The sequence below is a fragment of the Elephas maximus genome, chromosome 11 (assembly GCF_024166365.1).
Source record: "Elephas maximus indicus isolate mEleMax1 chromosome 11, mEleMax1 primary haplotype, whole genome shotgun sequence".
NCBI classification, from domain to species: domain Eukaryota; kingdom Metazoa; phylum Chordata; class Mammalia; order Proboscidea; family Elephantidae; genus Elephas; species Elephas maximus.
In genome coordinates, this window is record NC_064829.1 from 101,442,829 (window position 1) to 101,463,442 (window position 20,614).

At 52.1% G+C, this 20,614-nt stretch overlaps 2 protein-coding genes across 3 annotated transcripts in view; both read left to right on the plus strand.

Moving 5' to 3' along the window:
- The first annotated feature begins 446 nt into the window (after positions 1–446).
- KPTN (kaptin, actin binding protein) lies at positions 447–10,572 on the plus strand. Its single transcript, XM_049900501.1, has 12 exons — positions 447–773; positions 1,173–1,255; positions 1,359–1,443; positions 1,534–1,588; positions 4,007–4,082; positions 4,204–4,277; positions 4,656–4,765; positions 4,851–4,928; positions 5,804–5,879; positions 6,697–6,832; positions 6,916–7,098; positions 9,188–10,572. Exons 1-12 carry the CDS (start codon positions 551–553, stop codon positions 9,317–9,319), a joined length of 1,311 nt encoding a protein of 436 aa, XP_049756458.1. The 5' UTR covers positions 447–550; the 3' UTR covers positions 9,320–10,572.
- Positions 10,573–11,925: 1,353 nt separating this feature from the next.
- Positions 11,926–20,614, plus strand: part of SLC8A2 (solute carrier family 8 member A2) — a 34,029-nt gene continuing 25,340 nt past the window's right edge. For both annotated transcript variants that reach the window (XM_049900499.1, XM_049900500.1), the window contains exons 1-2: positions 11,926–12,060; positions 16,548–17,238. In XM_049900499.1, coding sequence (XP_049756456.1) covers positions 16,564–17,238 — 675 coding nt within the window. In that variant the 5' untranslated portion in view covers positions 11,926–12,060; positions 16,548–16,563. The remainder of the gene's footprint in view (positions 12,061–16,547; positions 17,239–20,614) is intronic.

Below are 20,614 nucleotides of genomic sequence, written 5' to 3' on the forward strand. Positions count from 1 at the left end.
TTCCTTGTTTCCATTCGTCCAGTTTTCCTGTCCCTTCCTGCCTTCTCGTCTCTGCTTTTGGGCTGGTGTGCCCATTAGTCTCGCATACCTGGCTGAAGTATGAAGCACGTCCCTCACGTGTTATCGTTGGCCCTATAGACCTGTGCTTGTGAATTTTGAATAAATTGATAGATGGAAAGCGCTTAGAACAGTTCCAGGCACGTGACTGCTATATTAATTTTTCTGATGCTTATTATTCTTCCCCCGGATACAGCGTACAGAAAACTGCCCAGACCACCCGCTTCCACCTTTCGGCCACAAACTGCTCGCTCTTTGGCCCTGGAAAAGGAGCAGGAGGAACGCGCAGGCGCGGTGGTGCAAAATAAACCAGAAGGGAGGGGACAGCGGTGCTGGCCGCCATCTTGGTAAAGGGCAGCAACGGTCGCTTCTCTACGTCACTAGTCTGCGCTATAGGCGGGCACGCGGCGGTCCCTGTCGCTTCGGGAACGGCGGGTGGGGTAAACCTGGCCGCAACGGAGGCTTCGGAGAGGGTGAGTGGCTGAGGGACGTGATGGGGGAAGCGACTGTGGCCGCGGGGCCTTGCCCCCTGCGCGAGGACAGCTTCACGCGCTTCTCGTCGCAGAGCAATGTTTACGGGCTGGCAGGCGGTGCGAGCGGGCGCGGGGAGTTGCTGGCTGCCACCCTTAAAGGCAAGGTGCTCGGCTTCCGCTACCAAGACCTCCGACAGAAAATCCGGCCCGTGGCCAAGGAGCTGCAGTTCAACTATATCCCCGGTGCGTGGCGCCATGGGGCTGGGGGGCCTGGAGCTGGTGTTGAGAAAGCCTCTGAGGCTCTGTCTGAGCTGGATCTCTTGGGAGAATGGGATCAGGGTGATTGAAGGGGGCCAAGGGTCATGAAAATCAGAGGCATTGGAATCAGGAGTCAAGGATAATAGGGGCCTGCAAGTAGTTTGGATTTAGGATTACATAGACTTAGAGGTCAGGGATCCCTCATACCCAGGAGTCAGAGGTCATGGTGAATGTGATCCGGACTCAGTCAGACCAGATCATATCTGAGCATAACTGCCCTAGTCAGAGGTTACTGAGTCCTAGAGGTCAAGGGTCATGGTGATTGGGAGTACTCAGGGGTCAAGAGTCTCCCTGAAATACCCACTTTGAACTGTCCCCTCCCAGTGGACGCGGAGATTGTCTCCATCGACACCTTTAACAAGTCACCTCCAAAGCGGGGCCTGGTCGTGGGGATCACATTCATCAAGGTACCCAGAGCACCTTCCACCTACCTGCGCACCCTCCTTACGGAGCCTGACCCAGATCCCTCATGCTGCTCTGCCCTCCCCTGAGGTCTGTTTCCTCCCCCAGGATTCGGGAGACAAGGGCAGCCCCTTCCTTAACATCTACTGCGACTACGAGCCTGGCTCTGAGTACAACCTTGACTCCATTGCCCGTGAGTGTGGCCTGAAGGGGAAGAAGGAGGGGAGGGCGTGTGGGGGCCTGCCAGGGCCCTCCTGCTCATCTGCCTGTGTTCCACTTGCAGAGAGCTGCCTCAACCTGGAGCTCCAGTTCACCCCTTTCCAGCTGTGCCACGCAGAGTAAGTGTCTCCTGGGCAACCATAGGTGTAGCATAGAAGGAGCCCTGGATTCTCCGGTGCCTTCCTTACAAAGGCAGTCAGATTCCCCATCTAGAAAATGAAGGACTGGATCAGGGGGTGAAAACTAAAATACCTTTAGGGGCCAGAGAGGTCCTAGGAGAGCGGAAGCAAGTTAAGAGGGAGGGAGAGCTTGGCACGCTGGAGACTGCAAACCTTCCCAAACACAATCAGATGCCATTTCTGTTTTTAAACCATCGTACATTTAAGTCCTGATGGTACAGTGGTGAAGTGCTTAGCTGCTAACCAAAAGGCTGCCAGTTCAAACCCACCAGCCAGCTGCTCCACGGGACAAAGGCCTGGCGATCTGCTTCTGTAAAGATTACAGCCTAGAAAACCCCATGGGCAGTTCTACTCTGTCAGATGGGGTTGCTGTGAGTTGAAATCAACTCGACGGCACCTAACAATGTCCAGATTTGGCCAATGGGCTATGGCTTTTGTCACCTTGAACTAGATAATCTGTGTGAGTCATTTGAACACCAGTGTTCTAAACACCCCTAGAGTTGCTATGAGTTGGAATCGACTTGACGGCAACAGGTTTTTGGGTTCTAGACATCTAGAATCCTCAGGTTTTAATATTCTAGAGAATGAGATTACAAATCCAGAAGCGCTAAATTTTCTACAGTTCTAAGTTCTAAGATTAGAAAATTCAATAGTTTGATAACCCAGATTCTGTAATGATAAGGCCCTAAACCAAAAAAAACCAAACCCATTACCATCGAGTCAATTCCAACTCATAGTGACCCTACAGGACAGAGTAAAACTGCCCCATAGAGTTTCCAAGGAGCGCCCGGTGGGTTCGAACTGCTAACCTTTTGGTTATCAACCACAGCTCCTAACCACTACACCACCAGGGTTTCCAGATAAGGCCCTAGTAGTCTTACGTTTCAAGGAGACAGAGTACAGACCATCTAGAATATGGAGGTTTGGAATTCCAAAGTATGTGGATTCCATTCTAGAGCCCTGGCTTCCATTCTAAAATTCAGCGGCTCCAGAACACTAATGGTCTAGCACAGGGCTTGGCAGACTTTTTTCGGTAAAGGGACGGATAGTAAATATTAAGCTTTGGGGTCCATACAGCCTCTGTCACCACTACTCAACTTTGCCATTGTAGCACGAAAGCAGCCATTGGCACTATGTAAACGATGGGCATGGCTGTGTGGCAATAAAACTTTATTTACACAAACAGGCGGCGAGAAGTCACAGACGGTTCTAGGAACCAAAGGTTCTAAAGCACTAATGTCCTAGATTCTGGGGTTTAGATGCCCTACCATTCTGAGTCTGAGCATCCATGATGGCAAATTTCTGAAAGTTCCAATACTTCAAGAAGACAGAAAACAGAACTTCTAGAACTGGGGTTCTAGATTAAAGAATAGGGGCATTGGTTCAGTGGTAGAATTCTTGTCTCCCGAGTGGGAGACCTGGGCTCAATTCCTGGCCAGTGCAGCACCATCCGTCGAGGGAGGCTTGCGTGTTGCGATGATGCTGAATGGGTTTCAGCAGAGCTTCCAGACAAAGATAGACTAGGAAGAAAAGCCTGGCAATCTACATCCAAAAATCATACAATGAAAAGCCTATATATCACAATGGTCTGCTCCACAACTGATCGTGAGCATGGCCCAGATCGAGCAGTGTTTTGTTCTCTTGTGTATGGGGTTGCCATGAGTCGGGAGCTGACTCAATGACAGCTAACATCAACAAAGGTTAAAGAGGTCCTGGCATTCTGAGGTCCCGCAATCCCATTCTAGAGCTCTGGGTTCCATTCCTGAATGCACAGCCAGAATAAAGATTCGAGCAGGGGAGGGTTCTAGGAAGGGAAAATTCCAGCATGCTAAGGTTCTGGAATTCTGAGATTGGAAAGTTCTGCAATTCCACAGTGCTGAGATTCTAGGATGGCTAGTTTCTACAGCTCTGCATTTCACAGAGATACAATACAGTAGTCCCCAGCTTACGACTTATTTGAGTTACAGTGAACCAGTGAACCGCACTTATTAAGGCCACTGTCTCTGTTTTTTTTTAAATACGTCTTAGCAACGTACTACATAACAGCGATGCGGCACGGAATTTGCTGATGTTATCATTCTCAGATGTTCACAGATCAGATTTAAAAAGCAATAAATAATGAAAACTAAAAAAAGAAAAAGAGGTATTCGACTTAGGTCAGAACCAACATACAGTGGAGTCTTTGGAACGAAACTCAGCTGTAAGTCGGCGACTACCTGTGCTAAGGAGCTAGAGCCTAAGATTCCAGCCCTGAATCCAGTGTCTGGATCCCAGAATGCAAGAGAAGGTTCTAAAGCTTGTAGATTGTCCTGCACTCAGGTTCTGCCACACTGGGGTTCTAGAGTTCTCTGTTTTCAGGGTCCAGGTGGCGGATCAGCTGGACACTGTGTTTCTCCTGAGTGGGAACAACCCAGCCATTCATCTCTACAAGGAGGTGAGGCAGGGGAGGCAAGGTGGGGCAGCCCTGCTGGGTGTCACCAGGAGCTGGGGCAGGGGTGTGTGTGGGAGGGTGGCTGCTGACCCCGAGAGGGCGGGGCGGGTCTTGGTTCCCCCAGAACGAGGGGCTGCATCAGTTTGAGGAGCAGCCAGTGGAAAACCTCTTCCCAGAGCTCAGGAATCTGACCAGTAGGTAAGAGAGCCCCCAAAAGCCGCCAGCGGGCCCCTCCCAGAAATCACAGGGTGGGAATGACCTCAGGGACATCAAGGGGTGGAGATGGCCTTAGAGAAGTTGGGCAGCGGGGATGAGCTCAGAAAAACCAGACCACAAATGTGGTTGCAGAGAAGTCAGTTGGTAGTGATGACCCCAGAGAAAATGGGGAGTGGACTCCGAGAAATCAGGGGATGGAAATGCCCGGCTCCCCCCGGCCCCCAAAATTGGGCAGCAAAGAATGATTATCTCAGAGAAATCAGGCAGCGGGGTGTTGGGGCTGCAGGGAGGGGGTGGATGTTCCTGAGGATGTGGAGATAGGAGCCCAGGACCCTCCGGCCACCTCTGCCTGCCAACTAGCGTCCTCTGGCTTGACGTCCACAACCTGCCCGGCACATCCCGTCGGCTCACAGCCCTTGGCTGTCAGAGTGGTTATGTCCGTGTTGCTCACGTGGACCAGCGGAGTCGAGGTGAGGGGAGGGTGGGCCAAGAGGGGCTGGGTTGGGGGTGGGACCAGCACTGGGGGCAGGGCCTGAGTTCTCTCCATCCACGCAGAGATTTTGCAGACATGGACCATCCTGCAGGACGGGCCCATCTCCCGCGTGATTGTGTTCAGCCTCTCGGCCCCGGAGGGTGAGCTCAGGGCACAGGCGCAGGAGACTTTGTAACCTTGACGCCCACACCCAAATTTCCAGCCTTTTCCCGAAGTTTCCAGTTGCGCACTCCTCCTTCCTGTGCCCCTCCTTCTGTGGTCTAACCTGCAGCCCTAGAGCTACAATGACCCCTGCCCTCCCCTCTGCTCTCTTGAATGTAACTCCCAGCTACTTGACCATGTAGTCTAACCCACCTTTTTTCTGTTAGGTGTCACCTTTGTTGTTCCCACTTTGGTCTAACCTTAGACTTCTACACTGGAGTTGAACATCTGCCTTTTTCTTTGTGGTCTAACCTTCACCCCTCACGTTGTGACTTCCTGTTATCCCCTCTTCCTTGGTCTGTTCACTATCTCATGCCGTTCAACTCCATGCTTTTCTTCTGGACCCCTAGTGCTCTCCCACTTGTCAGGGTCTAACCTTTACCCCCACGTGTTTCTGTGTATGCTGTGGTAAGTCCTCTGCTGGCATTTCCCTTGCTCTGACCTCTGTCCCTCTTACTACGGTCTATCTTCCATCCTTTAAGCTAGTCTGTGCTCTTCTTCTTCCCACCATGGTTTATTCCCTGGCCTTCCATTTTGGTCTCACCTTAGACTTTTGTGCTGTAGTCTCACCTTTGTGTCTCCTACCGTGATCTAACCTCAGACTTTACAGACTGTCATTTAAGACTTGTTCCATCTTCTTGTGTCTGACCTCAGTCATTTTTCTCATGGTCCAACCTCTAGCCCTCCCTGTGTAGCACAACCCCAAGCCTTTCTTCTGAGGTCTGACTTGCATTCCTCTTGCTGAAGTCCAGCTCAGGAGGAGTGACCTAGAACTTGTCCCCTGAGCCCTCCCTCATTCATATTTCTTCTCTAGAGACCAAGGAGAGGCCACAGAGGGAGGAATACAGTGTGCTCGTGGCGAGCATGTTGGAGCCAGCCGTGGTGTATCGGTGAGGGGCCCTGGAGCACGTGGGTGCAGTCTAACCTCATGACCTTGCACTGTGGTCTGACCTTCTTATTCTTGGAAGACAGTCTCTCTGAGTAGGATTGTTAGGGGCTGGCCAGGAATTCATGTGTCAGGGAGAGGGATGGGAGTGTTTTAAGTCTAGAACTTGTAGGGAACCTGTTGAGGCCTTGGTATGGGAACAGAGTTGTCTAGACCCCCTGGAGTGAGTAGATAACAAGGTGTGCTGGTAAATAGTTAACACCTGGCTCTGTGGAGGGAAAAGCCCTGATTTGCATCATTTGCCAATTTCCCTGGTGCAAATAACCCCCACTATGGTGAATCTTAAGTCACGAGCATGGTATCAACCAACTTGCAAATTTCCAAAAATTTCAGTCAGCTCTCATGACCAGTCCAAGCTAGGCCAGCACGCCACTGGTAAACAGTGAAGATGCCAAGTTGGGCTTGAGCTCTCCAGCCTTCATGGGAACAGTGTAGGTGTCCAAACTGGGGACAATGATGTGTAGATCCCTAGAAAGTCAACATGGGTTTCCATTTGGGAGTAAGATCATCCAGCCTCCTGGGGGAAATGTGGGTGCCCATATTGTGAACTCAGGAATCGACACACTGAGGTGACCAGATTGGCACCTTGGTGGAACTATAAAGATGTCCAAATTGAAGGCAAGCTTGTCCAGGCCTCAGGAGGAACAATGTGTCTGGACCTGCGAAGGGCAGCAGTATGGGCATATGGGTCAGAGTCCGATGAGAAGGATGGTAGACGCTGCAGTCTGATTCAGTCTCCCTATTTCATCCGGGACTCTCAGGGACCTGCTACATCGGGGTCTTGAGGACCAGCTTCTCCTCCCAGGCAGTGACCAGTTTGACAGCATCCTCTGTGGCCTGGTCACCGATGTGGATTTGGATGGGCGCCTGGAAGTCCTGGTGGCCACCTATGGACAGGTGGGACCCAAGGAATGGGGCAACCCCCTGCCTGTCTCCCTGCACCCACCACTCTTGGTGACCCTGACCCCTCCCGCCTGCAGGAGCTGCTGTGTTACAAGTACTGGGGCCCAGAGTCTGGGCTCCCCGAGGCTGAGCATGGGTTCCGCCTGTTGTGGCAACGGAGTTTCTCCAGCCCACTGCTGGCCATGGCACACGTGGATCTGACCGGGGATGGGCTTCGGGAGCTCGTCGTGGTCTCCCTGAAGGGTGTGCACATCCTGCAGGTGACCGGGGGTCTCTGGTTGGGGCCCTGGGAGGCGGAGCCTAAGAGGGGGGTTTCCTGTGTACCAACCTTATTAGGGCAAGCGGGATGGGAAAGGGGAGATGCCAGATATGGATGTGGGCTCTGGAAGGGTCTAGTCTCAGCCTGATCCCACGGGGAGCTCTATAGCATGAATGGTACCACTGACTTGCTTTGGTTGGGCAAGTGGGTCATACCTCTGAAAAAGTCAGTCATTAGCTGTAGACACTCCCTGGGGGAGGGAGTAACCTCCCAGGTATTCCTGGGAAGACAGTGCCTATTAGTCAAGTTCAACTCTCAGGAGAAGGGGGCAGCTATGAGTACTCACAGCTGGAGTGTGGGGATACCAGCTGGGAAGGGGGGTTTAGATGCAGCATCTGTTATCCCCAATCCCCTGCCCTACTCTCAGCCTCCAAAAGCCTTCCTAGATGCTGTCCTTCATTTCTCATGCTTTCTCTAACTCTGTCCCTTCTGCTTTAGTCTAGCCTTGGATCTCTCCACCATGATCTAACCTTGGATCCCTCCACTGCAGCCTAATCTTTGTGCTCCATGTCAGATGGTTCCTTCCCCTTCTTACTACAGCCAATCCTCTCTTCTGTGCCTTTAACCAACTTCACTCTAACTATGGTCTAACCTCCAACCTTCTGTTGAGTTTTTAGCTTTCATCTGTTTTACTATAGTCAGATTTCTTACCCTTCCCCTCTAGTATAACCTCCAGCTCGTCTTCTGTAGCCAGTTTCCAACTCTCTGCTATTGTCTAACCTTGAACCCTTCCACTTTGGTCTAACCTCTAAACTTTCTATTGGGGTCAGACCCTTCAACTGTGGTCTAATCGCCAGCCTTCTGCTGTACCTTGACCTCTAGCTTTCCCTCAGCAGCATAACTGCCATTATCCTTATTATGATCTTATATCCAACCATTCCACTGAAGTCCACCCTTGAACCCGCCATTGCAGTTTAATCTCCAACCCTTTTCACTATGGTCCAGCCCATATCGTTCAGGCTGTGGTGTAGCTTTGTCTCCATATCTGGTGTTTGCCTTCTCTTTCCTTCTGGCCTGACTGAAGGATCCTTTTGGGTGTGGTCTAACCTGGGTTTTTTCTACTGAGGTCTAACTTCTACTGCTTCTTCTGCAGTCTTTGCTTGGGCCTTTCCCACAGTCCTTTCCTCTTGGGCTGCTAACCAAAAGGTCTGCAGTTTGAATCCACCAGCCACTCCTTGGAAACCCAATGAGCCAATTCTACTCTATCCTATAGGGTCACTATGAGTCGGAATCGACTCAATGGCAACAGATTTGGTTTTTTGTGTATTTCTCAATAGAGTGGTGTAGGTTAGGCCTCAGTAGAAAAGATAGAGATTGGATCATATTGGATAGGACCAAGGTCAGACCCACATAAAATGGAATGAGGTTAGATCCCAGTGGAAAGGACCAAGGGTAGACCCTAATGGAGAGGTCTGAGGCCAGACCCTAATGGAAAGGACCTAGGTTAGATCCCAATGGAAAGTACTGAGGTTAGACTACAGCTGTGATCTAACCACTGCTCCTCACTATCTGTATCAAGTCATTTCGCTGTAGTGTCTTCTAGACCTCCTCTATTAGGGTCTAGCCTCAGATTTGCCAACTAGGGTCAAACCTTTGCCCTTCTTTTCCACGTTGATTTGCTCCTGCTCTGTTCTGTTGGCCTGACCTTTTCTACTAGGGCCTCATCTTTGTCTCTCCCACTGTGGTCTAACCTCAGCCTCTCTCCTGTGGTCAGCCTCACTCCTATTATAATGTAACTTCGGGCTCTTGCATTCCGATGCATCCCTCTCCCTTCCACTGATGGCTAACCTCAGATCTTTGCATTTGAGTCTCAGCTTTGTCTCCCCACCTGTGGATTCATGTAAGGCCACCCCCTAGGGTCCAACCTTCACCCCTTTCAGAAGCCCATTTCTCCACATTCTGTGGTCTGCACTCCAACCTCCCACGGTGGCTGAGCCCCAGGCTCTTATGGGTGTCTAACCTATGTCTTTTTCATTAGGGTGTCCAGCTCTGGCCCCAGCCCTGCTCTCCTTATTCTCTTGTCCCCACAGCACAGCCTGATCCAGGCCTCACAGCTGGCCCTGACCCGGCTTCGCCACCAAGTGGAACAGAGGAGACGCCAGCACCAACAGGAACTGGGGGGCAGGGTGGGTCCAGGAGCTGCTGAGACTCCAGCCTCCTGAGCACCTGCCCACTTTCCCCAGGCCAGGAAGTAGTTTACTGGGGGACTTCCCCCATTGTTGATGGAGAGGGGTAGTCTCTCCCCACCCCCATTCCCCAACACACAGTAGAGCTGTGAGTTCTACTCTGGCTCTGCCCTAGATGTGGTATGTGACCCTGGCTAAACTGCAGCCTTGCTCTGTGCCTCAGTTTCCCCATGTGAAAACAGGGTGGCTGTCACCTGACCCGCCTCCGCTCATGATGAGAACTGGCCTGCTGACGGTTATTTATAAGTCCAAAGGAACAAAGCTTTCACAGTTGTCTACATTCTTCTGTTCAGCAAGCGTTTGTTGAGCACCTGCTTGTGTGCCAGGCTTTGAGCTGGGGGCTGGATTTGCCCAGAAGAATTGAGGGAGGGGGATTTGGGGGAAGGCAATCCAAGGTTAGACCCAGAAACAGGACTGAGGTTCAATCCTAGTGTTGACCTCAGAGGAAATAAATGAGATTGGACCATAGCATAAAGGCTGAAGTTAGACCACTGTGGGATAAACTAGAATGTAAGGGAAAGGACTGAGGTTAGCCCCCAGGTGGAGAGGCCTGAGGTTAGACCTCAGTGGAGAGGTCTGAGGTTAGATCCCAATGGAAAGGCCTGAGGTTAGACCCCAGTGGAGAGGCCTGAGGTTAGACACTTGCAGGGAGGTTTGAAGTTAGACCCCAGTGGAAAGGCAATAAAGTTGGTGCTCAGAGGAAAGGGTGGAAAGGACTACTGTGGAGAAGCTGGTCAAATTGCAGCAGAATCTGAGGCTAGACCCCTATGAATAATGCTGACGTTGGACCCCAGCAAAAATTACTGGAGTTAGACCTTGTGCAAAGGGCCAAGATTAAACCCCAGCGGACAGAGCCAAGGTTAGACCCCAGAAGAAAGCAATTGAGTTTAGAGCCGAGTAGGGAGAACCAAGGCTAGACCTAGGCAGATAGAATTCAGGATAAACCATGCTGGAAAAGTCTAAGGTTAGACCTAATCTGAAGCGCCCAGTGACTGGGGGACCAGGGAGTCAGAGACAAGGCTGAGTTGATCAGCCTGTGGCTGTACGTATTCCCGCTCCTGTGGCCCCTTGCATGGCACCAGAAGAAGAAATACTTTTCATATCAGGGACCAGTGAAAGGCAGGGGTGGTGGAAGAAGTCTAGCCCTGCCCCACCACAGGCCAGGAATAGAATCCCGGTCAAGAGGATTGGGGAGGAATTCCTGAGTGGCATCCAGCCTGGAGTGGAAGGCAGGCTCCTTTCCCCCTGGGGCCAGGGTGGGTGGGGCTCTTTGGAGGGTGGGGAGGAACAGGCACTGCAATCATTCGGGCCATTCCTCAGCTCCTGGCTTGGAAGTCCAACCATAAGTACCACGACTGACATTGGCAATGAAGGCCAAGCCACCAGTTGTCTACAGCAGGTTTTTAGGAAGGGAGCCTACCCCTCCTGGAGCATGCCTGTCTTCATGCCTGTCCCCATCCTCGCCCAGAACCAGGCCCAGGCGTGGGAAGTCTCCGAGAGCTGGCAGCGGGCCCAGGAGTGTGCAGCCAAGGCTGGCAGTGGGCACTGGCCTCTGGCACGAGCGGGCCGTCTCCTGCCTGTGGCCCACCGACCTGCAGAGATGGACGCTTGGAAGCTCTCAATTAGGTTCTACAGGAAAGAAACACTTCCATCTCCTTAGGCGAGGCTGGGAGTGGATCCAGGGGGTGGGTTGGGGTGATTTCAGTGACTGTGGTATGTGTGGGTCTGTGGTGTGTGCGCACCCTAGAGAGGTGAGAGAGTTGCTGTGTGTCCACTTCAGGACTCATGAATTTGCATCTTCAGGAACCTGGGTGTAGCCTGAGTGAAATAGCTGTGGGATGTAGAGCCCAAAGCCATGGTGCCTGGGTTCAAATCCTGCTCCTACCACCTTGGACAGTTCACCTCTCTGTGCCTCAGTTTCCTCATCTGTATGGTGGGGCTAATGATGGCATCTACCTCCCAGGGTGGTTATGAGGGTTGTGTCAGTGTACACCAAGCACAAAAATTTTGTAACAACTGGCACCACGTGGTAAAGGCTGTATGGGTGGCAGCCATTGTTGTTATTAATGGGTGCCTTTGTGGTTGTTTCTGACTTTCTGGGTGAGGTTCTGTCAGCAGGCACAGTGTGTGAATTTGGGTCTGATTCTTCCTGAACGTCCCCCACCCCCCCAGTTCGGGGAGCCTGTAACTATTTGTGGCTGCTTTTGCATCTTTTGGCCCTCGTATGGGTCTGAGACTCAGTGTGTGTGTGCATGCATGACACACACAAACACCCTCTCTCGCCTTCCACCGCTGTCCCTCCCTCTGGTGCTGAACCGGCCTGGCGGGTGGGTAGGAGGGCTCCGCGCCCTCCCCTCCTCGCTCTTCCCGCCCCTCCCCTCTCCAGGCCCCTCCCCAGGCCTCCCCCGCTTCCCGCTCCCTCCTCCTCTCCACCTCCCCTCTCCCCGCCTCTGCCTCCTCCCCTCCCTTTTCTGCTCCTCCTCCTCCCTCCCAGCTCTCTCCTTCGCCCCTCCTCCCTCCCTCCCTCGCTGACTCCCCCTCCCCCGTGTCCCTCCCCCCTTCTCCTCCCTCCATCCCCTCTCTCTCCCCTCCTCCCCAGCTCTCCCTCTCAGTCTCTGGCTTCTCTCTCTTTCCCTCTCTCTCTCTCTTTCCCGGGTGGAGTCGCCCACCACTGCCAGCCCAGTCCTGGGGGGACCTACTCCAGGCTGTAGCCACAGGTAAGAGACCCCCAGTTTTGGGGGGGATCGTGGGAGAACGGTGTTACCCCAGGCGGCCGGGTGGGGGATTTGAGAATCCGGGAGTCGCTTTTCCCTGATCTCGTTTGGCGGGGGGCTGCATATTCTGGGCGCGAGTGCCAGGACCCCTTAATGGGGTGGGGGCGCCAGTCGCCGCCCCAACACCCTCAGTCCCTCCTGCGCTCCAGGGGAATTGGGGGCTGGGGAGGGGGTGCCTCCTGGGTGCTGAGGGGGCGAGAACACCCCACCCCCGTCTGGGGCAGCCCCATCCTGCGTTCTCCACCTCCGCCCCCGCCTTCCTGTGTCTGGGTCTCATCTTTTCTGTCTCCACACCTCTCAGGGGTCTCTTGCAAAGTCAGAGTGCCTTTCCCTGTCTCCCTGTCTCTCTCTCGTCTTATCTCCCTGTTTCTCGTTATGCCTTGTTCTTTTCTGTGTCTCTGGCGCTCCTTGTCCAAGTCTTCGGTTTCTCTCAGTCTCCCTCTTTCACTGTGTGTTTCTGTCTGTGCCTCTGTGTCTCTTTTCTCCTCTGTCTCAGTGTCTCTGTCTGCTCACATCTCTGCTGGTGTCTTCCTCTCCCCTGCATGTCTCTCTCCCTGGTCTCCATCTCTGTCTGGGTATTCCGTCTCTGTTTCTCTCCTTTTGCTCTCCCTGGGAGCCTGTGGACGCTCCTCCTACACACCTTTATCACCACCCCTGGTAGCGGGAGACTTGGAGGAGGAAGATCCCCCTCTAGAGTGGGCTCCCCTGGAAGACCTGGAGCCCATCAAACTCCTCTCCCTTCTTCAGCTTAGTGCTCTCTTGCTCCCCAGCGAGTAGAGCCTCTCCTCTTCCCTGCCTTTTTTCTGGGATTCTGAGGCAAGTCCTTCCTGCAATCTAACCTGTGTCCTTTGCTGTAGAGATTGGACCAGTCCTCTCTGCACTCTAATGTCCTCCTCCTTCATATAGACTGGGCTGGTCCTTCCTGTAGTCTAACTTCTGTACCTGTTGCTGTTTGTCCATTTCTTGATTCATTTGTTTTTTCGACAAATATCAAATGCCTTTCCTATTCCAGGCCAGTCCCTTCCTGCAGTCTCACCTCCACCCCTGTCATGGCATTCCAGCCTCAGACCTGTCTCCCGGTGGGGATGGTTCTCCAAAGCTTTTCACCCCTTTGGGATTCCAGGAGGACCCCTGAGTCCAGAGGTGCCTGGCCACTGCATCCTCTTCCTTCCTCGAGGGTTGGGGGCTCTAGAGAAGGCGGGTGAGATTCAGTGATAAGGAGGGTGTGTGAGCCTGTGCCTGTGGCCAGCTGATGCTGTGGTGGGCGGGGGTGCCTTGTGCACTGGAGTGTGTCCATCATTTCTGTGGCTGCAGACAAGAGCACAGCCCTGTGTGACGATGCCCGTGGGGCACTCAGATGGGTTTAAATGGTTGCTGGGTTATGAGTCCAACACCTGGAGTTTCCATCTCTGAGTTGAAGCTGTGTGATTTGGCTGAGTCTTCCTAGCCCTGGGCCTCAGTTTACCCACTGATAGTCAGAGGTGTCCCTCCCAGCTCTGAACACTGGAACTCTGGGGGTGTTTGTATGGTCTTCAGGCTGGGACATCATGTGATTGTGGGGGAGTCGTGAGTGGGTGCCCCCGCCTCACACGTTTCTCCCAGGGGCAGTGGGAACCCCCAGCCCCCGCCATGAACACAGTCACCACGCACCCTCACCCCAATTGGTGGCAGCAGCTTCAGGGACAGGGTCTCACCTGGCATGCCAGACTGGCCACATACCTAAGCCAGAAGTCCTGCTCCACAGATGAGAACACCAAGAATCAAGAGGCATGTGAGGCAGAACTGGGGTGCTTGCCACTGACCCAGCTGGTGGTGGGCCCACAAAGCTAGAGAGAGAGATGGCCCAGGGAGATGTTGCCACCTCCCTGGGACCCGGAGCTGATGCCCGCCATCTGCTATCCCACCTCCCACTGTGGGCTCAACCTGATCCTTTTGCCCCTGGATTCTAAACCTGGATTAGATTTCAGGACTGCTGGTGGGCAGGAGCCTCAGCAAAAGGGGCCTGGCTGTCCCAGCTCTCAGAGACAGGGCTCGGACCTCTTGGTCACTCATTTCACAAATATTTATCTTCGTGCTTTTTTCCCTTGAAGCCTCTCCTGCCAAGGCCCCAGTGAGAGCAAACTAGGTTGCAGGAAAAAGGATCAAGCTGACCTGCAGGTATGAGAACACTCATAGGCTGTCCCTGGTCTCCCTTGAGGGCTGCAGCAGGAGGGATAGGTGGCTAGACTAGAGGAAGGACTTCCCAGGCCATTGCCCCTCCCAGAGAGAGGCAGTTAAATGCTTTAGAGGAATTCTTGACTCCTAGGTGGCCCCCCTATCTCCTAAAAGCCTGGGAGGAGGAAAGGAGAGGAGAGCGGGAGTCTTTGCTTTGGATCCTGGCGGGTTTGTAATTATGCCTAAGTTGTTACTAATTAGGGGGCTGCTAATTAGATGTATCATTAGGGGCCTTGCCAAGGGGGCTAATTGCGTGGCGGCCCTTTAAGAATCACCCCTCTCCCCCGCCCACAGTCTCTCTCTCTCTTACACACACCCACCCACCCCCCCAACCACACACACATTCACTCCGTCCCTCTCCCGGGACATTCTGCCAACAATCTGCCTCCCTCCCCCACAGGAGCTAGCTCCCAACCTGTGGGTATGTGGGGGTGTGTTGGGGGAAGGTTATGGGTTAGACTCAGAGAAGAACTTTTCAGACAGAAATGGGAGCCACTTGGAGAAGTGAGGCTGGTGGCCAAGAGAGAGGTCATGGAGGCTCAAAGGACACCCCCTTCATCCTTTTTTTAATAGGCTACTGGGTGGGTTACCATGGCAACGTGAGGGTGGGAGAGAGGAGCTAGGAGTGGGGCCCCCTCTTTCACCTGGAAAGAGAAACTGGGAGCCATGGAGTTGGTACCCTGTGAGGTTGGGCAAGTTATTTCACCTCTCTGAGCCTTGACCCTCTCCTCTGTGAAATGAGTGGGGACTCCCCAAGGGGGATGGCGTCATTTTGGAGAGGGTGGTCAGAGAAGGCTGCACTGAGGAGGTGACATCTGGAGACCTGGAAGAGGAGGGGGAACAAGGCTTGTGGATATGTGGGAAAGTGTTTCAGAAAGGGGAACAACATGTGCAAAGCCCCTGAGGCAGGAATGTGTCTCATTTAGGTTTCCTCCTACCTGGTGTATGTGTGCTGCAGAATCTAGAGTTGGGGCTCCCTGGGTCTGGAGGGCTTGTGTATTTGCATAAATGCATGCTCACATCTGAGGGCCACCAGGTATGGTTGTGCAGGTTGTGCATTGCACAATGGTATTGGGCTGAAGAGGGCAAGTTGGGGCTGAGCAAGGACCCACAGACCTGGAAGTGTGGCTGGATCAGAGTGAGGGGCAGAGGGTGGGAAATGGGGTCAGAGAAGGAGAGGGGATCAGATTTTGTGGGGTCTTCTGGGCCATGTTGAAAATGATGTGAGCCAATTTGCATTTTTAAAGGAAACCGAGGCAAGGTTAGATGAAACACAGAAATAGCTACTCAAAGCCAAGACCAGAGGCAGGGAAAGTAGCATTAAAATGGGACAAAAAGCCCAACACAGGACCTTATACGTCACAGCTGCTAAGGAATTGTGCAATTTACAGAAATCCAGAAAAAGCCCAGATCAGAGACCCAGGAGACTGGAGAGAGAGACTACTGCCACCATTACGGGGAGAGCTGCTCTCTGTCCCTCCCTCTGTGTGAGTGAGAGATCCTCCAGCAGCCCCTCCCAGCTCCACTTGAGAAAGATGCCAGAACACCTGGCACAGCCCAAAGCTTCAAGCAGGAGCCCTTCGAGGACCAGGTGGAATCACCTGTGCATTTAAGGCCCCCAACTCCCAGCCCCATACACTGAATGATACAGTTCTTATTCTTTTGTGCTTGGCTTCATGCATCCATTGTCAGGTCTGTGGGATCCGTCTGTGTTGTTGGGTGTATCAAGAATCCATTCCTTTTTCACTGCTGTGTAGTATTCCACGTGGGCTCCATGCTGTGTTGATCCATTTTACTGCTGATAGGTATTGGGGTGTGTTTCCAGATTGGAGCGATTAAAAATAAAGCTGTTATGAACATTCTTGAATGTGTCTTATGGACATGGTTCTCTGGGGTGCACACCACAGAGCAGAATTGCTGGGTTGTAGAGTGCTTGATTTTCAGCTGCCATAGGGACAGCCAAATTGTTTCCCAATTCCTGTACACACCTGCAGTGCGGGAAGGTTCTCCTGTCTTTCTTGATCTTTCTGCACCCTTCTCTCTTGCCGGCTTTCTCTGTGTCTGTTTGTCTCTGTTTCTGTGTGTCTCCCTCCGTTTCCATCCTCCCTGCATTGGTTCTCAGTTTCCCTCCCATGCTCCACCCCCAACAAGCCTTGACTCTGCGTGATGGGGAGGGATTTGCTCAACTCACCCAGAACCCCCCTTCCCCTCCACAGGACCCCGCCACCCCCCATGGCTCCCCTGGCCTTGGTGGGGGTCGCACTCCTCCTGGGGGTGCCCCCTGGCTTGGGGGCGGCCACCCCGACCCCCTCCCCACCGCCTCCCCTGGCCAATGACAGTGATGCTAGCATGGGGAGCTGCCAGGGCTCCAACCGCTGTCAGCCGGGGGTCCTGCTGCCTGTGTGGGAGCCCGACGACCCATCTCTGGGTGACAAGGTGGCGCGGGCTGTGGTCTACTTTGTGGCCATGGTCTACATGTTCCTGGGCGTGTCCATCATCGCTGACCGCTTCATGGCCTCCATCGAGGTCATCACGTCCAAGGAGAAGGAGATCACTATCACCAAGGCCAATGGTGAGACAAGTGTGGGCACCGTCCGCATCTGGAATGAGACTGTGTCCAACCTCACACTCATGGCTCTGGGTTCCTCGGCCCCCGAGATCTTGCTGTCTGTCATCGAGGTCTGCGGTCACAACTTCCAGGCGGGCGAACTGGGCCCAGGCACCATCGTGGGCAGTGCTGCCTTCAACATGTTTGTAGTCATCGCCGTGTGTATCTATGTTATCCCGGCTGGGGAGAGCCGCAAGATCAAACACTTGAGAGTCTTCTTCGTCACTGCCTCCTGGAGCATCTTCGCCTATGTCTGGCTTTATCTCATCCTTGCTGTCTTTTCCCCAGGCGTGGTGCAGGTGAGCAAGGACCCGCAAACCTCCTCTTTGGTGCATGTGTGCCTGCAGAATCCAGAGAGGTGACTCCCTGGGCTTGGAGAGCTTCTGTATTTGCGTAAATGCATGCTCATATCTGAGGGCCACCAGGTATGGTTGTGCAGGTCGTGCACTGCACAACAGTACTGGGCTGAAGAGGGCAAGCCAGAGCTGGAGTCCAGCCCAAGCTCCCAAGCCTCATCTCTGGATAGCATTGCAGGCCCTGGCAGGGGCTCATCTGCCCAGAGGGGGCACTGTTTTGCAATGTATCCACTCAGATTTTGCAGTGTACTCACCCAGAAGGGGCACCTTCTAACTCCAGCAGAGGCGCTGTACATACTAGCAGAGCCCCTGAGATCTGTATAATGCATGCTGCAGTTCACAGCCTAGCCAGGTATTGGCCAAGTGTGTTCGCATGTTTTCCTACACCCCCGGCTTTTGCATAATTTATTCCTGCTGTTGCAATAAGGCATTCCCTTTCTGCATAATTCATGCTCCGCTTGCATAATCCAGCCTGGTGTTTTCTGACAGAGATAATTAGTTTGGGTAACTTGGTGTGATTTGCATAATTTATCCATGAATTTATATGGAGACATGCCCACATCTGCATAATCTAGCTGTCTTTGCCAGAGATGCAGCCATGGTTTGCATAACTCATTCATTATTCATCCTTGATTTCTGATGTTGGGATATTTATGCCACTTCAGTGTAATCTATACGCACATGTCATCCGATGTAGCTATAAACACAGTGACCACTTTGCATAATTTATCCCAACAGTGAGACAAAATTTTGACCCCCAGCTGCATAATTGGCACTGAGCTTGTATAATTTACACCAATATTTGCATAATTATTTACCTCTCTTTGGCCCAGGTTCTAACCTGCATACTGCATAATCTTTCTTTAAATATTTGCCTAATTTATTTCCCACAATCCCACTGCAGCCATCCACATTTGCATAATTCATTGTGGGCTTGGCCTAATTCATTCTCATGCATGCATAATTTATGTAAGGAAGCCCAGGATTTGTTCATATGTGTATGATCTATTCACGCCTTTCTGTCATGTTTTTGCCAGTTGTAGTTTCTTTCCAGGAAGAATCTGAAGCTATAAGTATAAAAATGCTTTGCACATGACACAATAAAGGCAGAACTGAGGGATCAGAAATCACAGTGAGGAAAGGGGGAGAAAGTAGCCCCAGAAGACAGGATGAGAGAAGGAGAGAGAAAGTTACTGCAGCAGACCCGTGGCTATAGCGCTGAGCTTCCTGGCTGCCATGGCAAAAAGTGCTGACCAATGCATCAGAGTTCTCATGTGCTGTGAAAAAGAATTATAGACACCATGGGCAAGAGGTGGGGTAGGGGTGGAGATGGAGGAGATGTTTCCCTGAGAAGCAACTGGCTGAGCTGTAGGGAAGAGAGAAAGAGAATAAAATGCCCCAGCTCTCAGTGGAGGAGCAACCACGGGCGATCCCTCTGGGAGTAATAATGGAGACCAGCATTTGGGGACATTTTCACTAAAGACCTGGACGAACTGGGGTTAGATAAAGATGACCCTAATTCTCCCCAGATGCAGTGCTCTGGACAAGTGAGAGGACAGGTCCCAGCTCTGGATTTTCTCCAGAATTGCTGTGTGACTTTAGGCAAAGCCTTACCTTTTCTGGGCCTCAGTTTTCACACCTGAACCATAGACAGGGTTGAACTAGACCATTGGTACTTGACTATTTATACCTATTGCCCTCCTTTTTATACCAAATATTTTGTTACATCCCCTTTGCTCTTAGATACTACCAACATATTCTTACTCTGAAATTCGTAGATAGTAGAAGAGAGATCTTGTAGACTCAGGGGTTGGTGGATGGACCCTGGAGCCAGATGACCTGGATTCGGATCCCACTTCTGTTGCTTACTAGCTATGTGACCTAGTTACTTACCTTCTCTGTGCCTCAGTTTCCCCACCTATAAAATGGGGGTCATCATAGTACCTCCCTCATTAAGGCTGCTATGAGGAACAACTGAATTGCTATGTGTGAAAGGGCTTTGAACAGTGTTCCTGGAACAGAGCAAATGTTAGCTATTCTTACCATTAATTAATTTGTCTGTACACCTGTGGGGAGGAGCTCTGGTGATGCAGTGGTTAAGTGCTCGGCTGCTAACCAAAAGGTCAGCGGTTTGAACCCACCAGCCACTCTGAGTGAGAAAGATGTGGCAGTCTGCTTCTGTAAAGATTACAGCCTAGAAAACCCCATGGAACAGTTCTACTGTGTCCTATAGGGTCGCTATGAGTCGGAATAGACTCGATGGCAATGGGTTTGGTTTGGGTTTTTTTTTTTTTTTTTGGTGTACACATGGGAAGGAGCCCTGGTGGCACGACTGTTAAGCTCTTGGCTGCTAACTGAAAGGTTGGCTGTTCGAAGCCATCCAGCAGCTCCATGGGAGAAAGACCTGGTAACCTGCTCCTGTAAAGATCACAGCCTAGAAAACGATATGGGGGCAGTTCTGCTCTGTCACATGGGGTCACCAGGAGTCGGAATCGACTTGACAGCATCTAACAACAACGTCAATACACATGGGAGTCCCCCAAATCAGACTCTTTGCCGTCAAGTAGATTCTGACTCATAGCGGCCCTATAGGACAGAGTAGAACTGCCCCATAGGGTTTCCAAGGAGCAGCTGGTAGATTTGAACTGCTGACCTTTTGGTTAGCAGCCAAGGTCTTAACCATGGTGCCACCAGGGCTCCCCATGAGAGTCCCAGGGTAGTGCAAATGTTTTAGTGCTCAGCTGCTAGCTGAAAAAGTCTGAGTCACCCACAGGCACCTAGGAAGAAACGCCTGGTGACCTACTTCCAAAAAACCTGTCATTGAAAACCCTATGGAGCACAGTTCTACTCTGACACACATGGGGTCGCCATGAGTTGGAGTCGACTCCCGGCAACTGGAAATGATGGTGGCAACCAGTAAACATTCCCAGATTTCCAATACCCCCTGTCTCAGTGGGAATGAGCCCCTCCCTGGGGTCATGTTCACGGTGCCCGGGGGCCATAGAAGGAGGATGAGGGTTTGAAGCTTCTAGAATCATTTTTTATTGACCTGCATGGAGGAAAGCAGATCTTAGGGGTTTGAGATTGTCTTCTGATTAACAGAGAATTTCCCCCATGGTATATACAGAGGGTCAGTTCAGTCAGTCTAAGATGAGAGAGGTCACTTCACAGCTTGTACTGAAAATTGCGTTTCTTTCCACAAGCCTGCCTGGTAGCTTTATATGATTTTACTGTCTCCAAATCTTGCCTTTTCTCTGAACCATCAGCTAACACAGGGACAATAGAATGCAGAGATTGGATCTTAAAAGTTATTTTCTCT